Consider the following 26,939-nt stretch of genomic DNA (forward strand, 5'->3'; position numbering starts at 1 on the left):
ATACAATTGCAGTCCACTGTTCTGTAATTTCATGTTCACATATCCCCTCTTGTAATCTGTGAAGTCATTATGGACAGGAAGTAGTAATATTCACCTGGAATCTTAGGTTGCATGGATTCTTGGGGCAAAGAAGGCCCCAATAAAATTTTTTTGAATTAAGTTAAAGAAAAGCTATGGTCACAGAACTGCCTCGAAAATTCATTAAATAAATCACATCCTATTCCTTCACAGCTTTAACCGCTGGAAATTCATGAACAATGAATTCACTTCACTCATCCTGTTGGAACGCCTCTGTTGAACTTTTGAACAAATCCTGTAATAAAGAGTTTGCTTATCAAACCCTCAGTATTGTGGATACAATTCTCCTCCCTTCCATGATTGGGATTATCTGCTCACTGGGGCTGGTTGGCAACATCCTCATTGTATTCACTATAATAAGGTAAGATCTTCTTATTCTTTGCTGAAATTTAGACAGATTCTATTCTCCCTAAATGAATTCCTTTCCTTCTATAGGATTTTTCTTAATAATTGGTTTTAGAAATATTTGGTTAAAATAACTAAAGAAGATTCTACAGATATTTTCATCATGTGTTAAATAACATCTGAGTTGTAGAACTCAAAATGAAAAGACCTAAGGCAATGCTTCCTGCTGAGTTAGGGAATTTTTAGAGCAGTGATTCTCAATCTTAGCTCCATATCAGATCACCTGAGGAGCTTTTAAAAATCTTGATACAGGGATGCCTGGGTGGCTCAGTCAGTTAATCATCTGACTTTTGGTTTCAGCTCAGGTCATGATCTCCTGGTTCATGGGTTCAAGCCCCATGTCTGCCTCCATGCTGACATCATGGAGCCTGCTTAGGATTCTCTCTGTCTCTACCCTCCCCTGCTCGTTCCCTCCCTTCCTCCCTCTCTCTCTCTGTCTCTGTCTCTCTCTCTTTCTCTCCCCCTCAAAATAAATAAACTTTAAATAAACCTTAATACATAGTTTCATCCTAGACTAATCTAGAGATAGAGCCCAGGCATGCAACCATTCTATTTTCTGGCATAAGAGTTATGCTAAGAAGTTTCCCTGGTTGGTTGATGAAAGAGACTATTTCTCACTCATTTGGGCAAGAGAGATACACTACCTGACCACCCAAAGATTCTGGAAGTCATAGATGATAGGCTGTTCCCTTCAGTGTAGACTACACCCCCCCCATGTAGGCCAAACTGAGAGACATCTGCTCCCTAGAACCTCCTGCCTTTGCTTCTCATCTCCCACCTCATTCAGGTAATTTCCTCCTTCCTCTCCAACCCAGGGCAGAATGTTCAGCCTGGAGAACAGGAATAGATTACTTGTTTCCTATGGGTTTTGAGACAAGGATTCAGGGTTAGTGTACATATGCCCCATCACTACTTGATATTTTTGCTATACTGATTATTTTCACATTTAAGTTTTATTTATTTTAATCAATATAAGATGTTAAATTTAATTATCCTGGTCTCTAATCATGTTTATAACTATCAAAAAAATTGTCCATGTTTCTATATAAGAAAAGATTTTTGAGAGTACCACCTAATAGCATTTTCAGCATATTAACACATAATTACAACAATCTTTTGTGTAGCATATTACACTTACAAAGCACAGTTGCAAACCCATTTAATCCAAAGTAGCAGTACAATTATTATATGCATTTAGGGAAAAAGGTTTAGGAGAGAAAATAACCTGTCCAGCATCACACAGCTAGTGACAGTCCTGGCATTGAACTCAGATCCCATAATTCCAAATTCCAGATTATTTTCTCCACATTAATAAAAACAAACAGAGAAATCTGGGTGGGTCAATCAGCTGAGCATCTGACTCTTGACTTTGGCTCAGGCCATGTTCCCAGGGCCATGAGATGGAGCCTTGTGTCTTAAGCCCCGTGTCTTAAGATGGAGCTTAAGCTTCTCTCTCTCTCTCCCTCTGCCCCTCTCTCCCACGTAGGTGCTCTAAATAAATATAAAAGTAAAAACAAAAACAAGAACAAAAAAGTTAAAATTAAAATTAAAACAAAAAGGGGCATCTGGGTGGCTCAGTCAGTTGAGGGTTCGACTTTGGCTCAGGTCATGATCTTGTAGTCTGTGAGTTCGAGCCCTGCATTGGGCTCAAAGCTGACAGCCCAGAGCCTGGAGCCTACTTTAGATTCTATCTTCCTCTCTCTTGTCCCCTCCCCTGCTCACTCAAAAATGAATAAATATTTAAAATTTAAAAAATTTTTTTCTCTCTCTCTCAAAAATGAATAAATATTTAAAAATAAATAAAAACAAACAAATCATTAAAACTAGAAAGATGGTTGGATTTACTATGTAGATAGAAGAATCCTTACAGAATCAATTAAGAGCAAGAGCAACCTGAAGGATGGTTATAGAGATGACCTTCACTATCCCAGAGGAAGCTCATAACTGATCACATTCTCCAGGTGGCTTCTTATCAGCCAGCCCACTTTCAAATTTTTTTAAATGATTGCTTTCTTTCTTTTTTTTTTTTAGTTTATTTATTATGAGAGAGTGAGAGAGAGAGGAAGAGAGAGAGAGCAAGCGGGGAAGGGACAGAGAGAGAGGGAAAGAGAAAAAATCCCAAGGAGGCTCAGCACTTTCAGCAGTGTGGAGCCTGACACGGGGCTTGAACTCATGAATTACGAGATCATGACCTGAGCCAAAATCAAAAGTCAGATGTTTAACCAATTGAGATGCCCAGGCACCCCTCAAATTTTTATTGTCATTACCTCTGCAGTTAAGTGTAGCATATCAACAGTATTTACACAATCCATAATGGAAGATTTATTTAGTATATTAGAATTCTACACTTAATGAATGCAAGCATTTATTATTGTGTCTCATAAGGCCATTTGTGAATATCAAGCATTTTAAAATAATTTTTTTAGTGCTGTAAGTAGTTCAACTCAATACATGTTGCTAATACCTATTGCAACCTATCACTAAGGGCTATATAAATACCAAAGAAATGCGGCAGCATCTGACTCTAAAAAGTTCATAGACTAGTAGAAAAACTAAGATTTAAATAATTTGAAAAATAATACGAGACATTAAAAACAATCAAGTGAAAAACAAAAAAGGTGGTTCAAATATTAAGTTCCCGAAGGAAACCAGAAGTAATCAGATATTCTCAGGAAGCCTAAAGGAAACAATAGCGCCAAGTCAAGAGTTTATAGTCAGAAACTCAGGAATGTTTCTCGCTCTCCGCTGTCTGCCTGTTGCTCCTGCCCACTTCTCCTTCCACCTTTCCTTCATACCCCTCAGGATCTTTACTGTTCTTTCCTGGAGATACATATAGTATGTCTCATATCCATAGAACCGTGGCCTCACTGGTTCTCTTGAAATCAGGTTCTCATCATGTGTTGGCCTTGCAGAAATGGTTGTTTTTTTTACAGGCAATTTTTCAAAAATTTTTTAATGTTTTATTTATTTTTGAGAGAGAGAGAGAGAGAGAGACAGCGTGATCAGGGAAGGGTCAGAGAGAGAGGGAGATACAGAATCTGAAGACAGGCTCCAGGCTCGGAGCTTGCTGTCAGCACAGAGCCCGACACAGGGCTTGAACCCACAAACCGTGAGATCATGACCTAAACCGAAGTCGGACACTTAACCAACTGAGCCATCCAGGTGCCCCTCCAGGCAATTTTTATATGTAAAGACTCTTCAGTGTTAGATTTCAAGCCCTGTGACAAGTTGTCAAAGAGATATTCAGGGCTGGAGAAAATTCTTGGTTCCCCTCTAATTATACCAACAGACAATGGCCTGATCCTAACTACTTATCTGGAGACAAAGCTGGAAAAAAGAAGAAATGTGGAATGTGAACTCTTCTAAAAGTCACTACTTGAGCTATAATTCCTGGAAACAGATTCTCAACATAAGTAATCATTTAACTGGAAAAAAAGAAAACTTGAGCCATCATGCTGACCAATTTATTTGCAATGGTTGTGAAAAATCTGTCTTTTCTTCTTGTCATTACCATTTTATAGATAATATGTGAGAAGAGACATGTTAATGGAACTTTTAAGATGAATCTTTTAATCTTTCAAAAAACATCTGGAAGCAACTTAATTTTAATTTTTATTACTAGGACTTTAATATTTTTCTTTCTAAATTGCTGTCCAAAAATGTATTAGTCTTTCAAAAGTCATTTGAAAGTAAATTAATTTTAATTATTTTTTGGCTTGGAATTTATCTAACACTTTGTTTTTGGAAAATTGTTCTCTAAAAATTTTAAGGCAATTTCTATTAATATTTTCATCATGTCTTGCCATGATCTTTTATTTGTTACCTTCTTAACAGATGGGTGGCTTAATTAAAATGTTAAGACTACACTAAAAATAAGAAGAAATAGATACATTTAAAGAAGATTTAGTGACTTTCCCATTTATGATGAATATTTGTATCAGAAGAGGGTGAACACAACTGAAAGTCAGTAAGATCATTAGCAATACTAGGAAGCAAGCAATGAACTAACTTCTGACTTTGCCAAAAGAAGACTAGAAACGTATAATAAAATAAGTTTAAGGAAGATGGGCTTCCAGAATAAGAGATGCCATGTGGCCATTTTAAAAAGTAAGAAGCAATTTGTGCATTAAGAAGGGACTATAAAGTAGTGAGGCCAGATCATTACTAGTTGGTCACACTTTATATTTACAGCAGGTCAAAAGGAAGCCAGATTAGAAAATGTAGGAGGGAAACTGGGCCAATTATAACATAATCATTTCTCCCTTTTATTCTTCAGAGAGAGACTAGTGAACTCAATCCCATTACACAACTCTGCTCCACAGTCATAGTGGGCCCTGGGAAGCTACTTCCATCAAGGGGAGAATGTTCTTTTCCATCAGTTCCCTACCCCCACCTCCTGAACACATCTTCACCTGTCTACTAACAGACAGCTTCATGTAGGTAGAGATTCTCTAAGGGACGCCCTGTTTCCTGATAAATAAAAAGTCCTTATTCTGTCATTCCCTGACACTGTCAAATCATTGAATTCACATTAAATGATAACTTCTGAAATACCTTACTTTTAACCTTCCCAGTGGTATCTACCTTTTATACAGAGATTACAAGAGGGTCAGTATATTAGCCTGAAGCAATACTAATAATCAAATACTCTTTTTTTAATGTTTATTTTTGAGAGAGAGCAAGAGCACATATGCATGAGTGGGGAAGGGGCAGAGAGAGAAGGGGGACAGAAGATCCAAAGCAGGCTCTGCACTGACGGCAGTGAGCCTGATGTAGGGCTCAAACTCAAACCATGAGATCATGACCTGAGCCAAAGTCTGATCATCAACCCACTGAGCCACCCAGGTGCCCCAGGAACACTAATGAACCAATGGTGGAATACCAGCTGATAAAACAGACAGAGATTTAAAACTTAGAACAAAGACTTATCATTTTTTTCTACCCAGCTTAAATCATAACTACTGGCTCCGTCTGACCCACCCCTCGGCCATTCTCAGAGTGTCAGCCATACGTAAGTTCTTGTTGGGGTTGACCATACTCTTGCTGCACACATATCCTATGTTTCAGATGCTGTAGAATCTTTCACCCACATCTGGAAAGTTGTGGGGAGAGCCTCACTGCAATGTTCCAATGCACCAAGACAACTCTGGAACCTAAAGGGGTTGAATGTCCTTCCCAAGGACACAAGGAGGGCATAGAAATGAAAATGGAATTGCCAATTAGGTTCTCTTTCAACTGTATTACACTATGTATCTAGAGTAGCATTGGCAAATATGTCAGTCTACCCTACACTCTCCCATCCATACAAGTCATCTGGTGCACAGATCTGTGCACAGATCAGTTCTGTAAGCACTGACTATGCAAAGACTCAGAATTCTTCTCCGCACAGCGCTTCACAAAATCACTACTAATCCACTGCAGGTTTTTCACAAGGGGAATCTAATTCAACTAGAGTTAAAGGTCAGACAGGGGCTGGTAAGACAACCCAAACATACACAAAAGCAGGAAGCTTTTGGGGTACCTGGATGGCTCAGTCGGTTGTGCATCCAACTCTTGATTTTGGCTCAGGTCATAATCCCAGGGTCATGGGATCCAGACTTAAATCAGGCTCTGTGCTGACAGCATGGAAACTGCTTGAGATTCTCTCTCTCTCTCTCTCTCTCTCTCTCTCTCTCTCTCTCTCCCCCCACCTCTTTCTTTTGCTGCCCCTCCCCTGCTAGCTCTCACACTCTCATTTTGAGAGAGTAAATAATTATTTAAAAATAAAATAAATAAAATTTTTAAAAATCAGGAAGCTTCTACCATGTCCTATCACCATCTCCCACTCTAACACCACCACCCTTCTCCCGGCCCTGAGCTGGATGGAGAAAAGAAAACAGGTAGTTTTATAGGCCCCATGATCTAGACTGTCTGGTGGGAGCTGTAGCCATAATGGAATCTAGGACCATGGTATAGGGGCTACAGGAGGAAGATGGTGCCATGGAAGATATCCAGCCACTGGCCAGAGCTGCCAATAGCAAAAAAGATAAGGAAATGCCTTGGCCTCTCCTCTCCTCCCATCCTCTAATTTCCCTCCAACAGTGCTTCCTATTGGCCAAAACCAACCAAAAACCAATTGGTAAGGACACCTAGGAACAAAGCTGGAGAAGGGTGGGAAAAAGATTTGAGAGCAAGTTGATCATCAAAGGAGCCTCCTGCATGTGTGGTATTATGTGTTTTACTAGCTTTGTTTAACCCATAGCATATGTTATTTATGACCATAAAACATAAACATGTTGTTAATAAAATTTTTTAAACATAAATAATAGTCATACTATTATCCAATAGATAATCATTGTAATCACTTGCCATATGATTCAAGCATATTTTTAAACAAATGTTGAAATAAATTATTTAAATGTTAAGTAAGTTTATGCTGTATACATAACTGGAACTTTCTTAATCAGTATGTTTCTCTTTTGGTTAAATATTCTTGCAAGCTGATTTGTAACAATTACATAATTTATTGTAGGGTACTGTGCAATACCATAAATTTTTTTATCATTCTTCAAATTAGTGAGCATTAGATATGGCAATGTTAACCATATGGAAAACATGTTAGCTAACATGATCACTAGTGTACATTTTTTATTTTAAATGTTTGAGTCATGACAGAAATCTAATGAAGGCTGGCAACAGAAAATCCAGAGATAAATTAGACCTAAAAAAAGAATGCAGGTTGTATAGGTAGAAATTTTACAATTTCTAATTTTTTAAAAATTTCTATGCCATCACTCTTACTAAAGAAAGCAACAATAAATATAAATATAATGTCTTATTTTTATTGCCCTATCATCTTATGTCCAGATCATCATTTGCTTCAGAATTCTCTTTTTCTATACAGAATATCATCTAGAAACACTTTGTTTAATTCATTTTAATTGCCACTTAATGGCTTGCACTGTCCTCAACAATGGAATTACAATTCATTATCAGGAGATGATGGGTGCCTGTCTAGCAAAGAGCAAGGGCCATGAATCTAATTGCTGCAATTAGACCCTAAGCAACCATTTATAGTTTATATCCTAATTCAAGTGAAAATAACATCTGTTTATAGGCTAAATTTTATGGGGGGTTATGGTGTTTTGCTTTGTTTTTTGTTTTTTTACTGCGGAACTCTTTCTACTTGATCTTTAGGAGCTATTCTCCTCCCCTGTCTCCTCCCCATCTCCCATTGTCAATGGGCTGGAGACGACAAAGGATAAGAGACCAAGGACAGTCACTTGACTGCTCTTTTGGTTGACATAATCTTTTCCTCAAATCTCTTCTCATTCTGGGTCTTTCCTATATGAGTCACCAACCTGCTGGGGACAGGGAACCAACATGATTTATAGTGTCATCAACCATGCCCAGAGTGTGGCTGCTAAGTATGCTATTGCAGTACCTTCCCACACAGTGTGTGCTTGCCAGGATCTGGAGAAAATACCCTCTCTGACTCGTCTCATACAAGGATTTGATGGCTTAGAAATAAAGTTCACAGGCTGTAGAATTTTTAGCTCATGGATAATAAAGACACACACTAGCTTCCAAACCACAGAGCAAAGCCGTGTATTCAGAGTGAACTAGCAATTGTGGCATAATCTTAGGGCTAATTTTTATGTGCTCTTTACAGCCTTATTTGTCCTCACTTCAGATGCCACTTCTGCCAAGGAATCTGCTTTGACTGTCTCTAGGGGAGGGGGCAGGAGCCCCTTTTATGTGCTCCTTGTGCCTGCTCCAGATTTCTCTCACCACACTGCAGTGATCTTTATTTATACACATCTTGACTACAAGCTCCTTGACGTTAGGGTTTATAGATTAGTTAGCTTTGCAGCCCCAGAACACAATTTTATGCCTGACACATAATTGGTGTTCAATAAAATGTTTGTTGACTTAATGAATAGCATCTCTCAGATAAAAATATTACCTGTTTCTTACTGAATGTCCTAACTCCTTGAAGATAGGGACCAACTGAATTTTTTAAATGTTTATTTTATTTTATTTATTTTGATAGCGAAAGAATGCTCACACATGGGGGAGGGGCAGAGAGAGGGAGAGAGAATCCCAAGCAGGCTCTTGTGCCATCAGCTTGGAGTCCGATACAGGCCTGGCTCCATCTCATGAACTGTGAGATCATGACCTGAGCCAAAATCAAGAGTCAGAGGCTTAAGCGACTGGGCCACTCAGGTGTCCCATGGAACCAACTGGATTTTAAATTTAAATTTCTGCTCTTAGAAAATTCTTTTGCGAGGAAGTCAAACTTTCCCTCTTCGCAGATGACATGATACTCTACATAGAAAACCCGACAGACTCCACCAGAAGCCTACTAGAACTGATCCAAGAATTCAGCCAAGTTGCAGGGTACAAAATCAACGTACAGAAATCGGTTGCATTTTTATACACCAATGATGAAGCAACAGAAAGAGAAATCAAGAAACTGATCCCATTCACAATTGCACAAAAAACCATAAAATACCTCGGAATAAACCTAACCAAGGATACAAGAGATCTGTATGATGAAAACTATAGAAAACTTATGAAGGAAATTGAAGAAGACACAAAGAAATGGAAAAACATTCCATGCTCATGGATAGGAAGAATAAATATAGTTAAGATGTCATTACTACCTAAAGCACTCTACACATTCAATGCAATTCCAATCAAAATTGCACCAGCATACTTCTCAAAACTAGAACAAACTATCCAAAAATTTGTATGGAACCACAAAAGACCCCGAATAGCCAAAGTAATACTGAAAAATAAAACCAAAACGGGAGGTATCACCATCCCAGACTTCAGCCTCTACTACAAAGCTGTCATCCTCAAGACAGTATGGTATTGGCACAAAAACAGACACATAGACCAATGGAACAGAATTGAGAACTCAGAAGTGGACCCAAAAGTATACAGCCAACTGATCTTTGACAAAGCAGGAAAGAATATCCAATGGAAAAAAGACAGCCTTTTTAACAGATGGTGTTGGGAGAACTGGACAGCAACATGCAGAAGAATGAAACTAGATCATTTTCTCACACCATGCACAAAAATCAACTCAAAATGGATAAAGGACCTGAACGTGAGACAGGAAACTATCAACACCCTAGAGGAGAAAGCAGGAAACAACCTCCTTGACCTCCACCGCAGCAACTTCTTACTTGACACATCCCCAAAAGCAAGGGAATCAAGAGCAAAAATAAACTGTTGGGACCTCATCAAGATTAAAAGCTTCTGCACAGCCAAGGAAACAACCCAGAAAATTAATAGGCAACCAACGGAATGGGAAAAGATAGTTGCAAATGACATATCAGATAAAGGGTTAATATCCAGAATCTATAAGGAACTCACCAAACTACACGCCCGAAAAACAAACAACCCAGTGAAGAAATGGGCAGAAGACATGAACAGACACTTCTCCAAAGAGGACATCCAGATGGCCAACAGACACATGAAACGATGCTCAGCATCCCTCCTCATCAGGGAAATACAAATCAAAACCACACTGAGATACCACCTCACGCCAGTCAGAGTGGCTAAAATGAGCAAATCAGAGAACTCTAGATGCTGGCGAGGATGTGGAGAAACGGGCACCCTCCTACACTGTTGGTGGGAATGTAAACTGGTACAGCCCCTCTGGAAAACAGTGTGGAGGTTCCTCAGGAAACTAACAATAGAACTCCCCTATGACCCAGCAATAGCACTGCTAGGAATTTACCCAAGGGATACAGAAATGCTGAGGCATAGGAGCACATGTACCCCAATGTTCATAGCAGCACTCTCCACAATAGCTAAAACATGGAAAGAGCCTAAGTGTCCATCAACAGATGAATGGATCAAGAAGATGTGGTTTATCTATACCATGGAATACTACATGGCAATGAGAAACAATGAAATCTGGCCATGTGTAGCAACATGGATGGACCTTGAGGGTGTTATGCTGAGCGAAATAAGTCAGGCAGAGAAGGACAAATATCATATGTTTGCACGTATAGGAGGATTAGGAGGAACTTGACGGAGGAACAAGGGGGAGAAGAAGGGGGGAAATGGTGGGGGAAAGGGAGAGAGGCAAACCACGAGAGACTCTTGAATGCTGACAAAAACTGAGGACTGATGGATGTGGGGGGGAGGGGGGATGGGCATGGAGGAGGACACTTGTGGGGATGAGCACTGAGTGTTATGTGGAAACTAATTTGACAATAAACTATTTGTAAAAATAAATAAATAAATAAATAAATAAAGATTAGAGTAGAAAGAAAAAAAAAAGAAAATTCTTTTGCTTACAGAGAAGAGTGCCACATCTAGACAGCAATGAACACACTCCCTGCAGCAGGAGCCATGCAATTATTCTCTGTGCCCTCTAACACTTTAGTCTTCAGATTTCTTCTCCACACTGTCTGTATTTCAGGGAATATTTCTAAGTAATGTTTGAAATTTTTTGACAATGATCTGTTAGTATATGACTTAAGCTTCAGTGGGGGGGGGGGTGGAGGTGGAACCCATTGTACAATGAAAACCACTTATTTTCCCTGTTCAGCTGTTTTTGGTGATAGGATTGAGTAAGGAGTAAGCCTTTTGCCTAAGGGAGCTTGGAATTTGTATAATTTGTTGCTTTGTAGAAATTACCCCCAAAACTTAGTGGTTTAAAACAGTCAACATTGATTATCCCACAGTTTCAAGGGTCAAGAATCCAGAAGCAGCTTAGCTGGGTGGCTCTGGCTCAGGGTCTCTCAAAAAGTTTCAGTTAGCTGTCCTCCAAGGCAACAGTCATCTTGGCAGGAGCTTGGTCATCTACTTCAAAGGAGCCTACTCACATACCAGGGAGACTGGTGCTTGCTGTAGGCTGGGGGCCTCAGGTCCTCTCCATGGGGACCTCCCCAAAGTTATTTGAGTATCCTCCCAAGATGGCTACCCCAGGGAAAGTGATCCAAGAGAGAGCAAGGAAAAGGCCTATAATGCCTTTATACTCTTATGTCACACATTGCCCTTTCCACCATATTCCATGTGTGAAAAGTGGGCTACTACGTTTAACCACACTCAAACAGAGATAATTAGGTTCCATCTTTTGAAAGCAGTATCAAAGAATCTGTGGACATATCTTTAAACCACTACAGAAAGTTATCAGGTATATGGTTCAAAATGTTTAAATGTACACAAGACTAGGCATTCATACATGCATTTGTGTAGGTTTTCTTTTAACTTATTTTAAAATGAATTTAGACAATTAAGAATCTGTAACAGGTGGCATAAATTGTGTATTATTTCAATATCAATCCTCAGTTTCCCTGCTTTTCTTTCAGGTCCAGGAAAAAAACGATTCCTGACATTTATATCTGCAACCTGGCTGTGGCTGATTTGGTCCACATCATTGGAATGCCTTTTCTTATTCATCAGTGGGCACGGGGAGGAGAGTGGGTGTTTGGGGGGCCTCTCTGCACCATTATCACATCCCTGGATACTTGCAACCAGTTTGCCTGTACTGCCATCATGACCGTAATGAGTGTGGACAGGTAAGTGAAGAAACTCTGAAATGGCTTCACATAATTCAGAAGTGCTTGCGCTTTCCCATGTTCATCCAAATTTAAGCAACACCTGCTGGTTTATAACAGCAAAGTTACTCTTACTTTGCTTATTTCATTGTAGGGCTTAAGAATATTTTTTCCAACTTTCATAGAACTATGTTTTTAATGGAAAATTTAGAACACTAAAATCCCTTTTCCTATTCATTCTTTTTTTTTTTTACTTCAGTCTTAGTTCTAATTCACTGCAAGATAAATATATCTTGAAATCATGAAATGTTGGAAACCAGAATGAGTGCCTCCCACCCATCATTCTTGCAATTAGGAGACTGAAGCCCCAAGAAGTGAGGGTATTTTCTGAAGGCACATGGGGAGTCAATGGCAGAACTGAGAACTGGAGTATGTCTCCTTACTCTCTGTCCAGGGCTATTTCTGGTACGTTCAATGTCTCATAGATTCTTATTATTACCTAGCAGCTGGCAGGAATCTGGGGAATAGATCTGGGCTCCTGGATAGCTATGAAAAGATATTACAGTACCAGGAAGACCATATTTTACATCTTTTACACCCACCATTATGACAAGTTAATACAAGTACTGATATTTAATGAACATCATTAGAAATGCATTAGACTGTGACCTGGAACGTGTCATGGCCATGTCCACCAACCATGTAAGCTAATGTTATTCGAGGAGACGACAGTGATGGTGAGTACTTATGGAGCCAGGGAATGGTGGAGCCCAGTTCAGATCCAGACTGTCTCTAGAGATGGCAGATGGCTCGTAACAACCTTATCATATGACCTCTTCAAGAAACAGGCGATCTAGGATGTCCCTGCATTATCTAGGTGCTAGGACCCTCAGACTAGGTCTTAGCAACACTCCCCAAATAGAAACAAGCCCTAAAGACACAGAAATATGCAACAACAGGAACTGTCTCAGAGAACAACTCACTTAAAATCTCCATCCATCTTCTTCCTATCCCTACCCCAATGCAGCACACTGGACCCCCTCTTGCTCTGATCTACTTTTTCTTTCTCCCTTGCTTCCAATATATTACATAGTTTAATTTACTTTTTGTGTGGATGTGTGTGTGCACACTGTTTACTGTTAAGTTTCCTCTACCTCTCAAATGTAAATTCCATGAAGGCAGGGTCCTTGATCGCTAATATATCCCGTGTCTGTGTGACAGTGCCTGGCATTTAAGTGCTCAAAAAATACTGACGAAAAGGGGTGCGTGGGTGGCTTAGTTGGTTAAGCGTCCGACTTTTGCTTGGGTCATGATCTCGCGGTTTGTGAGTTCGAGCCCGGCGACGGGCTCTGTGCTGACTGCCAGCTCAGAGCCTGGAGCTTGTTTCAGTCTGTGACTCCCTCTCTCTCTGGCCCTCCCCTGCTCACACTGTCTCTCTCTCTCTCCTACAAATAAATTAAAAAAAAAAAATTAAAAAAAAAATACTAAAGAAGGGAGAGAGGCAAACCATGAGAGACTCTTGAATGCTGACAAAAACTGAGGACTGATGGATGTGGGGGGGAGGAGGGATGGGCATGGAGGAGGGCACTTGTGGGGATGAATACTGAGTGTTATGTGGAAACTGATTTGACAATAAACTATTTGTAAAAAAAAAAAAAATACTGACGAATGATTGTCAGTCTCAAGTGCTATGTTAAATTTCCCTGGGTCCATCCATGACCTCTTCCTGAGCTCTGCCTCTTTTACCATTCCATGTGTGTCTCTTGGATGAGGAAGTGATGATCAGTTTTTCAAATGAATAAACAAAGGAATAACAAGGTTCATAGAAATCATTCAGTGGATCATTATTCAGACATGATGGGGATGTTTAATGCATTTTTTATATCCTATGTCTTTTCTGCAAAAGAATTCTCAAAATATACACGGTGCTTTTCAATTTATAATTAACAGCACATTTAAAAATCAATGTAGGGGCACCTGGGTGGCTCAATCGATTAAGTGTCCGACTTCAGCTCAGGTCATGACCTCACAGCTTGTGAGTTCGAGCCCCACGTCTGGTTGTGTGCCAACAGCTCAGAGCCTGGAGCCGGCTTCAACTTCTGTGTCTGCCTCTCTCTCTGCCCCTCCTCCGCTCACACTCTGTCTCTCTCTGTCTCTCAAAAATGAATAAACATTAAAAAAAATCAATGTAGGTCTGTTTGGTTCATCTGATGCCAGCCATCTCTGACAATGTCTTAGGTAAAGCCTGGTGAGCTTGGCCCCTGCTCCAATGCAGAGCAGGCTCCCTGCAAGAACGTAATCTAATGCATAGGTCTTACCAATCATAAGCCCATTCTGAGAGATAATAAAAGCTTCTTTATGCCCCATATCCTGAAGGCAGGAGAATTTTGGCTTTTTCTTTAAAGAAGGGAAATTATACCTCTTCTGTAAACCTCTTACTGCAAATAAAGTGAATGGACATTGTCTGCACTGGAACAAACCAATTGTATACATTCCCTAATGTTCACAGGTTCTTTTCTGTTAGCATATGTGTACATGTGCATGTGTGTCTTATATATCTGAATGTCACTTTTTTTCTTTTTTTAATGTTTATTTATTTATTGAGAGAGAGAGAGTAAAGGGTAGGGGCAGAGAGAGAGAGAGAGAGACAATCCCAAGCAGGGTCCACACTCAGTGCAGAGCCAAACGTGTGGGTCGATCTCATGACCATAAAATCATGACCTGAGCCAAAATCGAGCCGATACTTAGCCAATCGAGCCACCCAGGAACCCCTTAATGTTACTTTTTTAATCTAATGGACACAGCATGCTAAAATTTTATTTTAGAATTAAGGTCCTTGGGTACTTATCCTTCTCTCTGCCCTCACTCTAGAGGATCACATGGACAGAGAGAAATTAAAAGTCTGTAAAACTGAACCTTTTCCTTCTCAGCATTTCTTACAGTTCTGACTATACTAAATGCATAAAGCTTCAACAAAATCTGAGATTTTGTAAAACAGAAATGGAGTTTTATTTGCAAGGCCAGAACCATGGCATTCGCCATGTCAATGCCATCAGTAAGCCTTATTGCTTATACATTTAAGTCATTTTAAAAGTTTGCTTATTTTTTGAGAGAGGGCACATGCACATGCAAGCAGGGCAGGGACAGAGAGAGAGGAAGACAGAGGATGCAAAGCGGACTCTACTCTGATAGCAAAGAGCCCGATGCGGGGCTGAACTCATGAACCTTGAGATCATGGCTTGAGCCAAAGTCAGATGCTTACCAACTGAGTGACCCAGGCACCCCTACATTTATTTAAGTCATCTAAATATTGCCAATTTAACAGATCACAAATTTCAAGTGCATCTGATAATTTTCCTATTTCTTTCTCTGATTCACAATAACTATAGATGTGTGGAATATCTCAATAGTGGATTCCTCCCTCCAAGTCGATACCAAAAAAATTATGTAAACATCCAAAATATTAAGCATATATACCTCCAGATGAAAGATGCCTAGACTTTCATAGATGGCTACTTTTGTAAATAAATTCTCTAGAACATCAGGAGTCAGTAAGTAGAAGCCAAATCTCCCATTCAACAAATATTTATTGAGTATGACCAAAGGCCAGAAACTATGCTGGATACAGGTGATACAAGACCATTAAACTAACAGTCAAGGTTCCTGCTTTTGTGGGGCTTCTATTCCTGAGAGGTAGACAGACTTTAAATGAGGAGTCACACAGTAAATGTGTATTTCCACACAGTGATACATATTAGGAAGGAAAAGTAGAGTTCGCACACCATCTGCATTTATAGTCATGGGCCCTTGTATAGAGTGGTCAGGGGAGGCTTCTCTGAGACACACAGTCTATTTTTTAATAACTTTTTGAGTTTATATACTTATTATTGAGAGAGAGAGAGAGAGAACACAAGCTGGGGAGGGGCAGAGAGAGAGGGAGACACAGAATTCAAAGTAGGCTCCAGGCTCAGCTGTCAGCACAGAGCCCGACTTGGGGCTCAAACTCACAGACCCACAGACCATGAAACCATGACCTGAGCCGAAGTCAGACACTCAACTGACTGAGCCACCCAGGCACCCCAAGACACACAGACTATTAAATGGAGACTCAAAGGAAGAGCAAAAGGAAAAAAAGGGAGATTCTGCCAGGCAAGTAAGACAGCATGCACCTGACCCTGAAAACGGAGAGAGTTTGAAAGCCCTATAAAGACTGGAACAAGCTTCAGCCTGAGTGACAGGCAGGGCCTGGTGGAGAAAGACTTTGCAAGTAACGGTAAGAATTCTGAATTTTACCTGTAAGGCAATGGAAAACCAGTGAGGGGTTTTCAAGTGGAGGAAGGAGGGTTTTGGGGTGAGGATATAATCAGAGAAGATTCCCTAATCTATTGATGCCATGACTCCATTATCCTTTCATCCCTGATGGAATGATGGCTGGACTGCTGCACAATCCCTACCTCATGATTGTACATGAGGGAGGGAGGGGTCCTCCTCTCCTCAGCCACAGTGATGAAGGTGCAGTGTGCAGAAGAGGGTACCCGGGGCCATAAGCATCTGCCTGAATGCGGAGGAGTCCCTTAACTAAGTGTCCCTTAAAATGTCCTGCCTCTTATGCAAGACTGAAAGAACAGGGGACAAGCAATGTTTTTTATTTTTAGAAATCTTAAGTAGCTCTACAAAAATTAAATAACCATCAAATCATGTTTCACATATATTTAATGTGTATGGATATTGCCATCCAACACCCCCACCTCCAGAAAAACTGTGCTTTCACAAATACCCTTCCTTCGGATTCGAAGCTCCCTCTCACCTTTCAGCTTTCAGTTGGCTCTGAAATATTCTCAGATTTGCTGGAAAACCAAATATATTTGATATGTCAAGACTTCAAGCTTAACTAATGATTATGCTTTTTTTATGAGTCAAAATGTGAGAGATAAAAAAGAAAAGAAAAGAAGGAAAACCCCTTCTCCATGAAATTAGCCCGTTTCCCCTCTCTGGCCTCCAGCCTAAATTCCCAAAGGAATCTGCCTTGTCTGTACTAGTCACCTTGGTTTATCCTCACTGTGATTTCTGTGAATTGAACTTTCAAGAGCCTGGGGCCCCCACTGGAAAGCCATCTGGGCAAAATGTCTGTCCCAATGGGCCAGAACCCCATCCTGCCTGGGGGATTCTCCTACCAACTGGTGCACTTGCCTCCTCCTTGCCTCCATGTCAGTAAAGCCTACTGGAAGAGGGTCCCTCCTTCCTGGAGGAAATCCCTGCTCAGAGACAGAGTTTTCCAGAACCCAGCCTACACAGGGAGCACTTCTGTAAAGACAGAGTTTGCACAGGGTAGAATTTTACCATTATCAGTGTGTTCGAGGAAGTGACAGCTATTTCAGTGAGTGGTTTATTCAGACTTGCAGGGTCAAGAGTTGTTTTCTCTACAGGTACCAGCCAGCTCTTAAAAAATAGAACTTTCTTTTACCCTGATAGAGGTGTGCTTCAGGGAAGATAATAATACTAATAATTTACTCTTGTCATGAACCTTTCATCCTTGCAGCTCAGTGTTTTATTGATTGTTCCCAAACCCTTCTTAACTGGCTTTGCAGGTACTTGGCCCTCGTCCAACCATTTCGACTTACAAGTTGGAGAACGAGGTACAAGACCATCCGCATCAATTTGGCCCTTTGGGCAGCTTCCTTTATTCTGGCGTTGCCTGTCTGGGTCTACTCGAAGGTCATCAAATTTAAAGACGGCGTGGAGAGTTGTGCTTTTGATTTAACATCCCCTGACGATGTACTCTGGTAGGTTGTTAAAACTTAAGAAAAATAGAGTTGAATTAAGTTGTGAAGTGCTTCATCCTCCTTGTCAACACGTGAGCAGCCACGCAAGTGTCCTTGGGGATGCTCTAAGGGGCAGTCTCCCCACTTCACTTTCTGCTTTCCACAATCAAGTCAGTAGTTTGATTTTAAGGGGAGAGTAACCCTTCGAAAAAGAGTTGGAGTTTAATTCTGTAGCCTCAGTGGACACAAATATATTTAAATATGATTTTTAAAGATCCACGGCGACCACACACAGTGGGAATGCAAAAATCAAGGGAGGGGCAAAATTTCCAAAAGGGTCTAGGCGTTACCGAGACTCCAACCTTATCAGTGTGCCACTGGAGTTCGGTTTGAGTTCGCCCTCCCCTCCAAAAGATATATTCAAGTCCTAACTCTCAGTGCCTGTGAATGTGACCTTATTTAGAAATAGAGTCATTGCAGATATCATCTAGTTAAGTGAGGTCATACTGGATTTGAGTGTGCCCTAAATCCAGTGATAGGTGTCCTCAGAATGAGAGTGAGGTTTGAAGAGACACACAGAGAGCCTGTGAAGACAAAGGAAGGGATTGGAGTGATGTGTCTACAAGCGAAATAACACCACAGATTTTCAGAAACTACCAGAGAGGCATGGTGTAGATTCTCCCTCAGAGCCTCCAAAAAAACCCCAACGCTGCCAACATCTTAATTTCATACCTTTTTTTTTTTTTTTTGAGAGGGAGAGACAGAGAGAGAGAGAGTTGGGGAGAGAGGAAGAAAGAGAATCCCAGGCAGGCTCCACACTCAGCACAGATCTCAACTGGATGTTTGATCTCACGACCATGAGACCATGACGTGAGCTAAAATCAAGAGTTGGACACTTAATTGACTGAGCCACCCAGGTGCCCTTTAACTTCTACCTCCACAACTGAGACAATAAGTTTCTGTTGCTTTAAGCCACCCAGTTTGTGGTCATTTGTTACAGCAGCTCTAGGTAACTATTAAGCAGCCAATACAGTTTATTTCTCACATTTTAATATGAAAAGAAAAATTAAGTCCAAACTTTTGTTTGAAATTGTGAACATACCAATGGAGTCTATGACTAAAATTTTTTTACCTCCTACTACAGGCTACATATTGTGCTAGGTGCTTTTTATATATATTATCTCAAGTCAGTCTGGAAGATTCCTTTTTCCCATCCACCACTTGTCAAACAGATGAGTCATTTCTGCATCATGTAGTCACAGCCCAAGAGGGATAGAGGTAGAGGCTCTTGCAAGGCTGCAAATCCAGTAACAAAAATCTCCAGAGGACCACAGCATCAGTAGGATTGATAGTTAGTATTCACTATTTTCTGCCACCAGCACTGGCTACACTCACAGCCAAAAACCGTCTGCCAGGCTAAAGGTGAAATGATATTTAATCACCGGTGGCTGATAGATTGTTAATATGGATCCCAACATATCTAACAGAGCAGCACAACCTGAGGTGTGCACAACTAGAGGTGTGCTGAGGTAACTAAAGGACTCAGCCTGTGTCAAAGAAATAACAATGATTGACTATTTTGCACCAGCAGCTGCATCTGCTGTTTTGCGTTGGTTATCATAAGGGCTATTCTGAGGTTCTAGCCTCTGTTGCTTCCCTCCAGAATTAAGTTCTTATGGTGAACTGAGACTGAAACCACTGTGTGGCTTTCTGAGTCCCTCTGCTCCCAGGTGCTCTCCCTCTGCCACCATGTGTACAACCACCCAGCGTGGGCTGCCTTACACCAACACCAAGCTTCTTCCAGGCAGGAGGACACCTGGCATCTGTGCAAAAATGGAATTGGCTTACCTGAGAATGTTCCCCCGGGGAGCATGGAGGAAAAGACTGGCTCATTTCACAACAGGCCCTTCGAAAGGCCATCTGGGGCCTTGATTACAATGGTGGGCTGTGCAACTCAACTCTCTTGTGGATTCAAATCCCACCTCTCCTACTTACTAGCTTGATACTCTTAGGCAAGCCACTTAACCCCTCTGTGCCTTAGCTTGCTCGTCTATAACATGTGAATACAAATGGTAATTATAATCATAGCAGTTGCACAGAGTCAGTGGATTAAAATATGTAAAGTACTCAGATCAGCGTCTACTATATAATAAATACTACTTGCTGCTCTCTATTGTTGTAGATACCACTAAAGATAATGGTAATAACATGTATCTGCACCTGTTTGTACTCAGTAGTGCTGGGCTTGGCTAGAGAACAGATGAGCACCATTGTTGGCAAATAATGAAGAGCAAGATTTCTCTACATAAAAGCAGCAAAGATTCTTAACTTTTCTCCAAGGACTTTTATCCTGAGCCCAAATTATCCTGAGGCAAAATTAAAGAATCATGCCTCATAAACTGTAAAAAACAATTCCTGGCATTGTGATTATAACAGCCATGTCTTCCTCTCCCTCCCTCCCTCTCTCTCTCTCTCTCTCTCTCTCTGTCTCTCTGTCTCTCTCTCATTTTACAGGTATACACTTTATTTGACGATAACAACTTTTTTTTTCCCTTTGCCTTTGATTTTGGTATGCTATATTTTAATTTTATGCTATACTTGGGAGATGTATCAACAGAATAAGGATGCCAGATGGTGAGTATTTACCTTATTTCATTTTATTTGTTGAAAGAACAATTTAGAGATCCTAAGACATCCACAACAGAAATTTAAACAACAATCACTTGAAACATACCACATTTAGACATATGGGCATTAATGTCTAGATGAGGCATTTTCTGAAAATAAGACATGTTCTGAAGCAGCTATTTGAGGACTTCCCAGTGATAAATGTTGCAATACTGATGTAAGTTTCATAAAAATCTAAACAGAACTCAATATACTATTAAAACAATATTTTTATATTTGTTATCAACATTACTTAAATGTTTTGTTTATACACGTTGCAGAGTTGTGTACATATGTAAGTATCCTAGATGCTGTGTATAACTTTCTAATTTTGTGTTTAATGTTTTAATTTGGAGGAAAAGAATCTCATTAATATTTGAATATTTAGGATGAGATTAACTAGGACTAAATAAAACCAAAGACTTACCCTAAGACAATAGACTTGGGAAGAACCTTTAAAAATAGTTGTCTGTAAAACTGTATGAATAAATCTAAATTAATTTCTACTTGAAATTGTCTATACCAAGATAAGTCAGTGAACACATGTTGGATTTTAAGACAAATATTAAATTTTGTCTTTAGAATAGATTACTGTATTTGTCTGGGGAAGAGAAGATCACTAGATCTCCCCCACATCATCCTCACTTAATCCCCTTCACCCATTTCATCCATCCCCCCACCCACATCCCCTCTAGGAACCAACAGTTTGTTTTCTATATTTAAAAGTCTGAGGTTTTTTTTTTTCTTTTTTTAAAGAAAGTTTATTTGTTTGAGAGAGAGAGAGAGAAAGTGGGGGTAGAGGCAGAGAGAGAAGGAGAGAATCCCAAGAAGGCTCTTGCACTGTCAGCTTGGAGCCTGATATAGGGCTCAATCTCACAAACTGTGAGATCATGATCTGTGGCCAAAACCAAAAGACAGATACTTAACTGAGTACCCCAGCATTCCAAAGATTTGGGACCACTGTGTTATCATTTTCATTTGTATCCACACCTTTTTAATTTCCTGTTTGATACCTTGATTGACCCATTCATTATTTAGGAGCATGTTATTTAACCTCCAAGTGTTTGTGCTCTTTCCGAATTTTTTCTTATGGTTGATTTCTAGTTTAATAAGCATATGGTTAGAAAAGGATGCATGATATGACTTTGATCTTTTTGAATTTGTTGAAACTTGTTTTGTGGCCTGCTATGTGATATATTCTGGAGAATGTTCCATGTGCACTTGAAAAGAATGTACTTTCCACTCTTTTAAAATGGAATGTTCTGAATATATCTTAGATCCATCTGGTCCAGTAAGTCATTCAAAGCCACCGTTTCCTTGTTGATTTTCTATCTGATCTACCCATTGATGTAAGTGGAATGTTAAAGTCCCCTATTATTAGTGTATTCTAATCAATTACTTCCTTTATGTCTGTTAATAGTTGCTTTATGTTTTGGGGTGCTTTCATATTAGGTGCATAAATATTAACAATTGTTGTATCGAGCTGGGCTCGAACCACGAGACCATAACCTGAGCTGAAGTTGGAGTCAACCAATGGAGCCACACAGCTGCCCCAGACAGGGTCATTTTAAAGTGGTGCTGGCCAGGGGCACCTGGGTGGCTTAGTTGGTTGATCGTCCGACTTTCGCTTGGGTCATGATCTCGTGGTTCGTGGGTTCGAGCCCCGCGTCCAGCTCTGTGCTGACTGCCCACTCAGAGCCTGGAGCCTGTTTCAGTCTGTGACTCCCTCTCTCTCTGGCCCTCCCCTGCTCACGCTGTCTCTCTCTCTCTCTCCTAGAAATAAATAAAACATTAAAAATAATTTTAAAAAAAATAAATAAATAAAGTGGTGCTGGCCAATGTCAGGACTGCTTACACACTGCCAAGCTTGTGGCGGTGCTTTGGATGGGCTCCAGCCAAAGGCATAGTAGAGGAGGCAGGTCCACAGAAGAACATGGTGGTGGGAGACACTTCTAGCAAGCCAGGTAGAGAGGGTTGATGCTGGTTCCCTAGGTGTCCATGTTTCTAGGCTTGAGGGCAGGGAGGGAAATGGCACTACTGGCTCTTTTATTCTTGGAGAAGTCTCCTAATGATCTCTGCCCCTCCAGCACATGTTCAGAGATCAATCAATAAATCACAGATATTTTTCAAACTGCTGCTTCTATGCTGTGACTATGAGGGACTGTTTGTTGTGTTGTCTCTTTAAGGGTGGGAACTCAGTTTCCTACCACTCTCTAACTCTCCCAGAGGTGAGCCTGCTGATTTTTAAACTTCCAGGTTTTAGGCCTCTGATTGCAAAAACTTGTGAAGTTCATCTCCTCTGGTTTTAAATCCAAATGCTGCAGAGATTCGTCTTCCCAGTTCAGATCCCCCCTGCCTGGGGGCCTGGTGTAGGGTCTGCTCCTCTGTCTTCTTCATGCTTGCAGCTTCCTGCCCTCCAGTGGACAGTCTTATAGTCAGTTTTGCTCCTGACCACACCTTTGCCCTTCCTACCATTTTTGATGTGGCCTCTTCTCTATGATTAACTATGTAGAGTCTGTTCTGCCAGTCTTTGGGTCATTTTCTGGGTTATTTACAACTGATATGGGTGTTATCTAGGTGTACCTGTGAGATGAGGTGAGTTTAGGATTCTCCTAACCCACCATCTTCCCCAGAAGTCAAATAAGTTCAACTATGAGTCAAAATCTGCGGCAAACTCTGGTACCAAAGCTTTAGGTATTCTATTGACCCATGACATTTTTTTCCCACTTAGCTTCTTGAAATTCTCTGGAAATGTTGCATTCTTAAAGGGGGCCTTTTAGAATGGGAAAGGGAAGCAGCCACAGTTATAGAAAAATGATTTAGCTTCTAAATGTATCACAGGCAGCTGAGCTGGTGAGACAGTTGAAATGGAATCACATGGAGTATTAAGACACTGACAGCTGGAGAGGAGATGCTTGAGCCCTTTTAAGACCTTTCTCCAAAGCAGATCACTTTGTTCCCAGCACTTTCCTCAGAAATGCAAAGAGAATCTTATGAAACAAATCTCATACTATCCAGTTATCCCTCAAAATGCAAAAACTTAGAGGAATGATGATGCCTACTCTGATAAGCTGCAGAAGAATCATTATCTTACAATCATTTTCAGTTGCCATGTTTTTTTAATATTATTCCCTGGGCTTATTCATCTGCTTCAACTGTGTCCCTGGGACATTTCTATTAAATATCTAAATAAAACATGATAAAACTTAGGAAGTTTAAATTTTTATTTTGGAATAATTTTAAATTAATAGAAAAGTTGCATAAATACTACAGAGTTCCTAGACAGTCCTCACTTCCTTTCTCCATGAATATACTACCTACCATGATGCATTTGTCAAAGCAAAGAAAATGGCATTGGTACATTACTACTAACTAAACTCTACCCATAATTGGATGTCTCCATTTTTTTCATGAAAGTCCTCTTTCCGGTCCAGGATTCAGTGCAGAGGACCACATTGTATTTAGTTGTCATGTTTCCCCAATCTCCTCTGGTCTATGACAGTTTCCTACTCTTTCCTTCTTTTTCATGACCTTGAGGGTACTAAAGAGTATTGGTCTGGTATCCCATGGAATGTTCCCAATCTGGATTTGCCTGGTATTGTATCACAATTAGACTATAGTTCTGTGTTTTGGGGCAAAATCGATTCTGCTCATCACAACACATCAGGGGGCACATGGTAACTACATGACATCTCTATTAATGAAAGTTCTAGGAAATCACTGCCCCATAACTTCTATGGTTGTTTATGTTCTGTCTATCTTAATGTTTCCCTTGTAGTTATAATCCCAGTGTTCCAAAGCAACGAGTGATGAAGCTGACAAAGATGGTGCTGGTGCTGGTGGCGGTCTTTATCCTAAGCGCTGCCCCCTATCATGTGATACAACTGGTGAACTTACAGATGGAGCAGCCCACATTGGCTTTCCATGTGGGTTATTATCTCTCCATCTGTTTCAGCTATGCCAGCAGCAGCATCAACCCGTTTCTCTACATCCTACTGAGTGGAAATTTCCGGAAACGCCTGCCTCAAGTGCGAAGGAGAGTGACTGAGAAGGATATCAACAATATAGGAAATACCTTGAAATCAAGCTTTTAGGAGAGTACATGGATCACCAAAAGTCTAGATAGGCTTGTCTGTCTTATTGGTGTTATTAGAAAGGGCAGGTGAAACAGTGTGCTTATGTCCATCCTTCCTGTATACTTGTGAATCTTAGTAGCATGGAATGGAAGTGTAACCATTCAAATGCAATGAGCTTAATCTGCTAAATTTAGTAAGATGTAACATATTTGTCTGCATTGGGAGTATGGAAAGGGATAGTCTAAGATCCCTGAGCTCCACAGTTATGGGTGTTATTTCACCATATTATAAACTAGTCACTGATAAAAGGGCCATCCATGACTACTGACTAAAAACTCACCAAGGAATCTGGCCTGGCAGTCCATACTTTGGCCTCACTGCAATAGTGCTCTTGAGATTCCTAGGGGGAGAAAACCTTAAAAAGAAGTCTGAAATCTGGCCATTTTTTTTTACCTACAAAATTTCATATGATCCAATATAATGCCTTCAATAATCAGCTCCATATGTTAGCATAACAGTTACCATGTATTGAACCTATGCACCATATAAGGTTACATGTAACAAACCCATGAGGTAAGTATCAGCCCGCTTTACTTAGGCTCAGAGAGGTTAAATGACAGGCTTGATGTTGTGCAGCTTCATCAGAGCAGGGCTAAAATCCAGGTCTGCCTGTTTCTGTCCTTTTAGAGCACACTTTGTCAACTGTACTATCATACTGGAGGGTGTCAATAATTTGTGGGGGTGGGAGAGGATCTGCTTTCTCCTACAGCGCCATAAGGAAAGAACTGATTAAGAAATTAGTTGATGGTTTAAGAATATTCTTTTGCATTTAGCTTTGTTCTCATGCTTATGAATTATAGAAACCAGTACATGGATTTTAATAATTTATTTAATGCATTTAATAATAGTATTCTTCAGGATGTTCAGATACACTCTTTTTAGGTTACAGTATGTGTTTGCTCAAGAATACAAAAAGTAATTAGTCCTTAAATTTGTAGATGTTCATTATATCTATCTTTCCTCTTTGGGTTTGTATAAAACATGTATTTTGTACAGAAAGAAAACAAAGAAATGCTTTTAAAGCTTGTATTCTCAACCAAGGTAAACACTATTATTTTGTTTGTGAATGAAATCTATAAACCCACCTCCTTCATCCAAATCATAAAATCAGTTGCTCCATGGATGTCTTAAACTCATTTTTAATCAACCCTTTACATGAAAGAGTCACAGAGACCAGCTTTTTTAACAACCTAATCTCCATTTTTATATCTCAATTATCAAGACACATGACTTTTAATCTAACGTATTTCGTTCTAGATCTTTTAGAGACCATTTTGAAACAAGGTAATATATAAACGCATATCTGGATGAAAGGTCATATAAACATGAGACGTATAGGTCACACTTGAGACATTTTAGTTCTGTAACTGAGCTCTGCAGAACTACACGCAGAGCCTAGATGCACCTTCACAATTTCATAAAAGGCGGTATCACGGCTACAATTCCAGGGGCCTTCCTTCTCACTTTCCTAAGGTGCAACTGTCAGGGTTCAGTGAATAACCCTGACATTTGAAGACCCAACGCTATGGGTAAATAGATGTTGTCATTTCGTATTTGAAAGACAGTTGAAGATTTTATCTCCATTGGCTTTTTTAATACAAAATATATTGTGATTTTAAATATTAAAATAATTTTAAACCAACATACATTTTTCTAATAGCATTTCCAATAGGCCTCAAATAATTCCAATATGTAAAACTGGTCAGTGATTTCTCTTAATTTACATTTATTAAGAATTGTAAAGAACTTTAGCATGTAATCAAAGCACAAAATAAAAAGGGTGACTATAAATTTTTGTGCTTTACATAGTTTTTCTATGTATAAGTGTACACACACACACACATACATGCAAATTTGATGAGGTTGTTTGACAGAGATTCTGTTTTGTATTTTTTTGAATAAAGAATCTAGTTTTCAAAAACTAGATTTTTATTTTATTTTCTTTTTACATTTCTAATTTTATTTTTTATTTATTTTATTTATTTATTTTTTATTTTTTACAAATAGTTTATTGTCAAGTTGGTATTTTTTGCCCATGATATGTATACATGTTTATTTTCAAGACAAGATAATGATCAGTTTCCCATATCTAATTAATACTTCGGTGTTTGTCATTACTTACAATCATAACTGCATCCCTCCTCTACATTACTTACAATCATAACTCCATCCCTTGTTCAAATTTAGGTACCTCATTTAAATTTTGACCAATTAATATAAATCAGTGAATAATGCTTGAATATTAATTTACTTCTAGCATACAGCTTATATTCTTAACGATTTCATATTTCCTTAATATAGTTTCTCCTGAACAAAGCATAAAGAGTTCAGAAATAGTAAAATGTACCCTAAATATGGCTAAGAGTTAAAAGGCACTCATCACACCAGAG

At 39.7% G+C, this 26,939-nt stretch overlaps 1 protein-coding gene across 1 annotated transcript; it reads left to right on the forward strand.

Annotated features, from left to right (window-relative positions):
- The first annotated feature begins 257 nt into the window (after positions 1-257).
- On the forward strand, positions 258-24,507 carry MCHR2 (melanin concentrating hormone receptor 2). The gene is made up of 5 exons (XM_039252147.1): positions 258-439; positions 11,796-12,005; positions 17,573-17,767; positions 20,261-20,380; positions 24,192-24,507. Exons 1-5 carry the CDS (start codon positions 258-260, stop codon positions 24,505-24,507), a joined length of 1,023 nt encoding a protein of 340 aa, XP_039108078.1.
- Positions 24,508-26,939: the final 2,432 nt, after the last annotated feature.

The sequence above is a fragment of the Hyaena hyaena genome, unplaced genomic scaffold (genome assembly GCF_003009895.1).
Source record: "Hyaena hyaena isolate Hyena2069 unplaced genomic scaffold, ASM300989v1 scaffold_408, whole genome shotgun sequence".
NCBI lineage: Eukaryota > Metazoa > Chordata > Mammalia > Carnivora > Hyaenidae > Hyaena > Hyaena hyaena.

Excerpts from the sequence above, each read along its gene's own strand:
- MCHR2 (XM_039252147.1), top strand. The coding sequence starts at position 258 with ATGAATTCACTTCACTCATCCTGTTGGAACGCCTCTGTTGAACTTTTG. Across the intron at positions 12,006-17,572 it reads ACCGTAATGAGTGTGGACAG|GTACTTGGCCCTCGTCCAAC; the intron begins GTAAGTGAAGAA and ends CTGGCTTTGCAG. Across the intron at positions 20,381-24,191 it reads CAGAATAAGGATGCCAGATG|TTATAATCCCAGTGTTCCAA; the intron begins GTGAGTATTTAC and ends TTTCCCTTGTAG.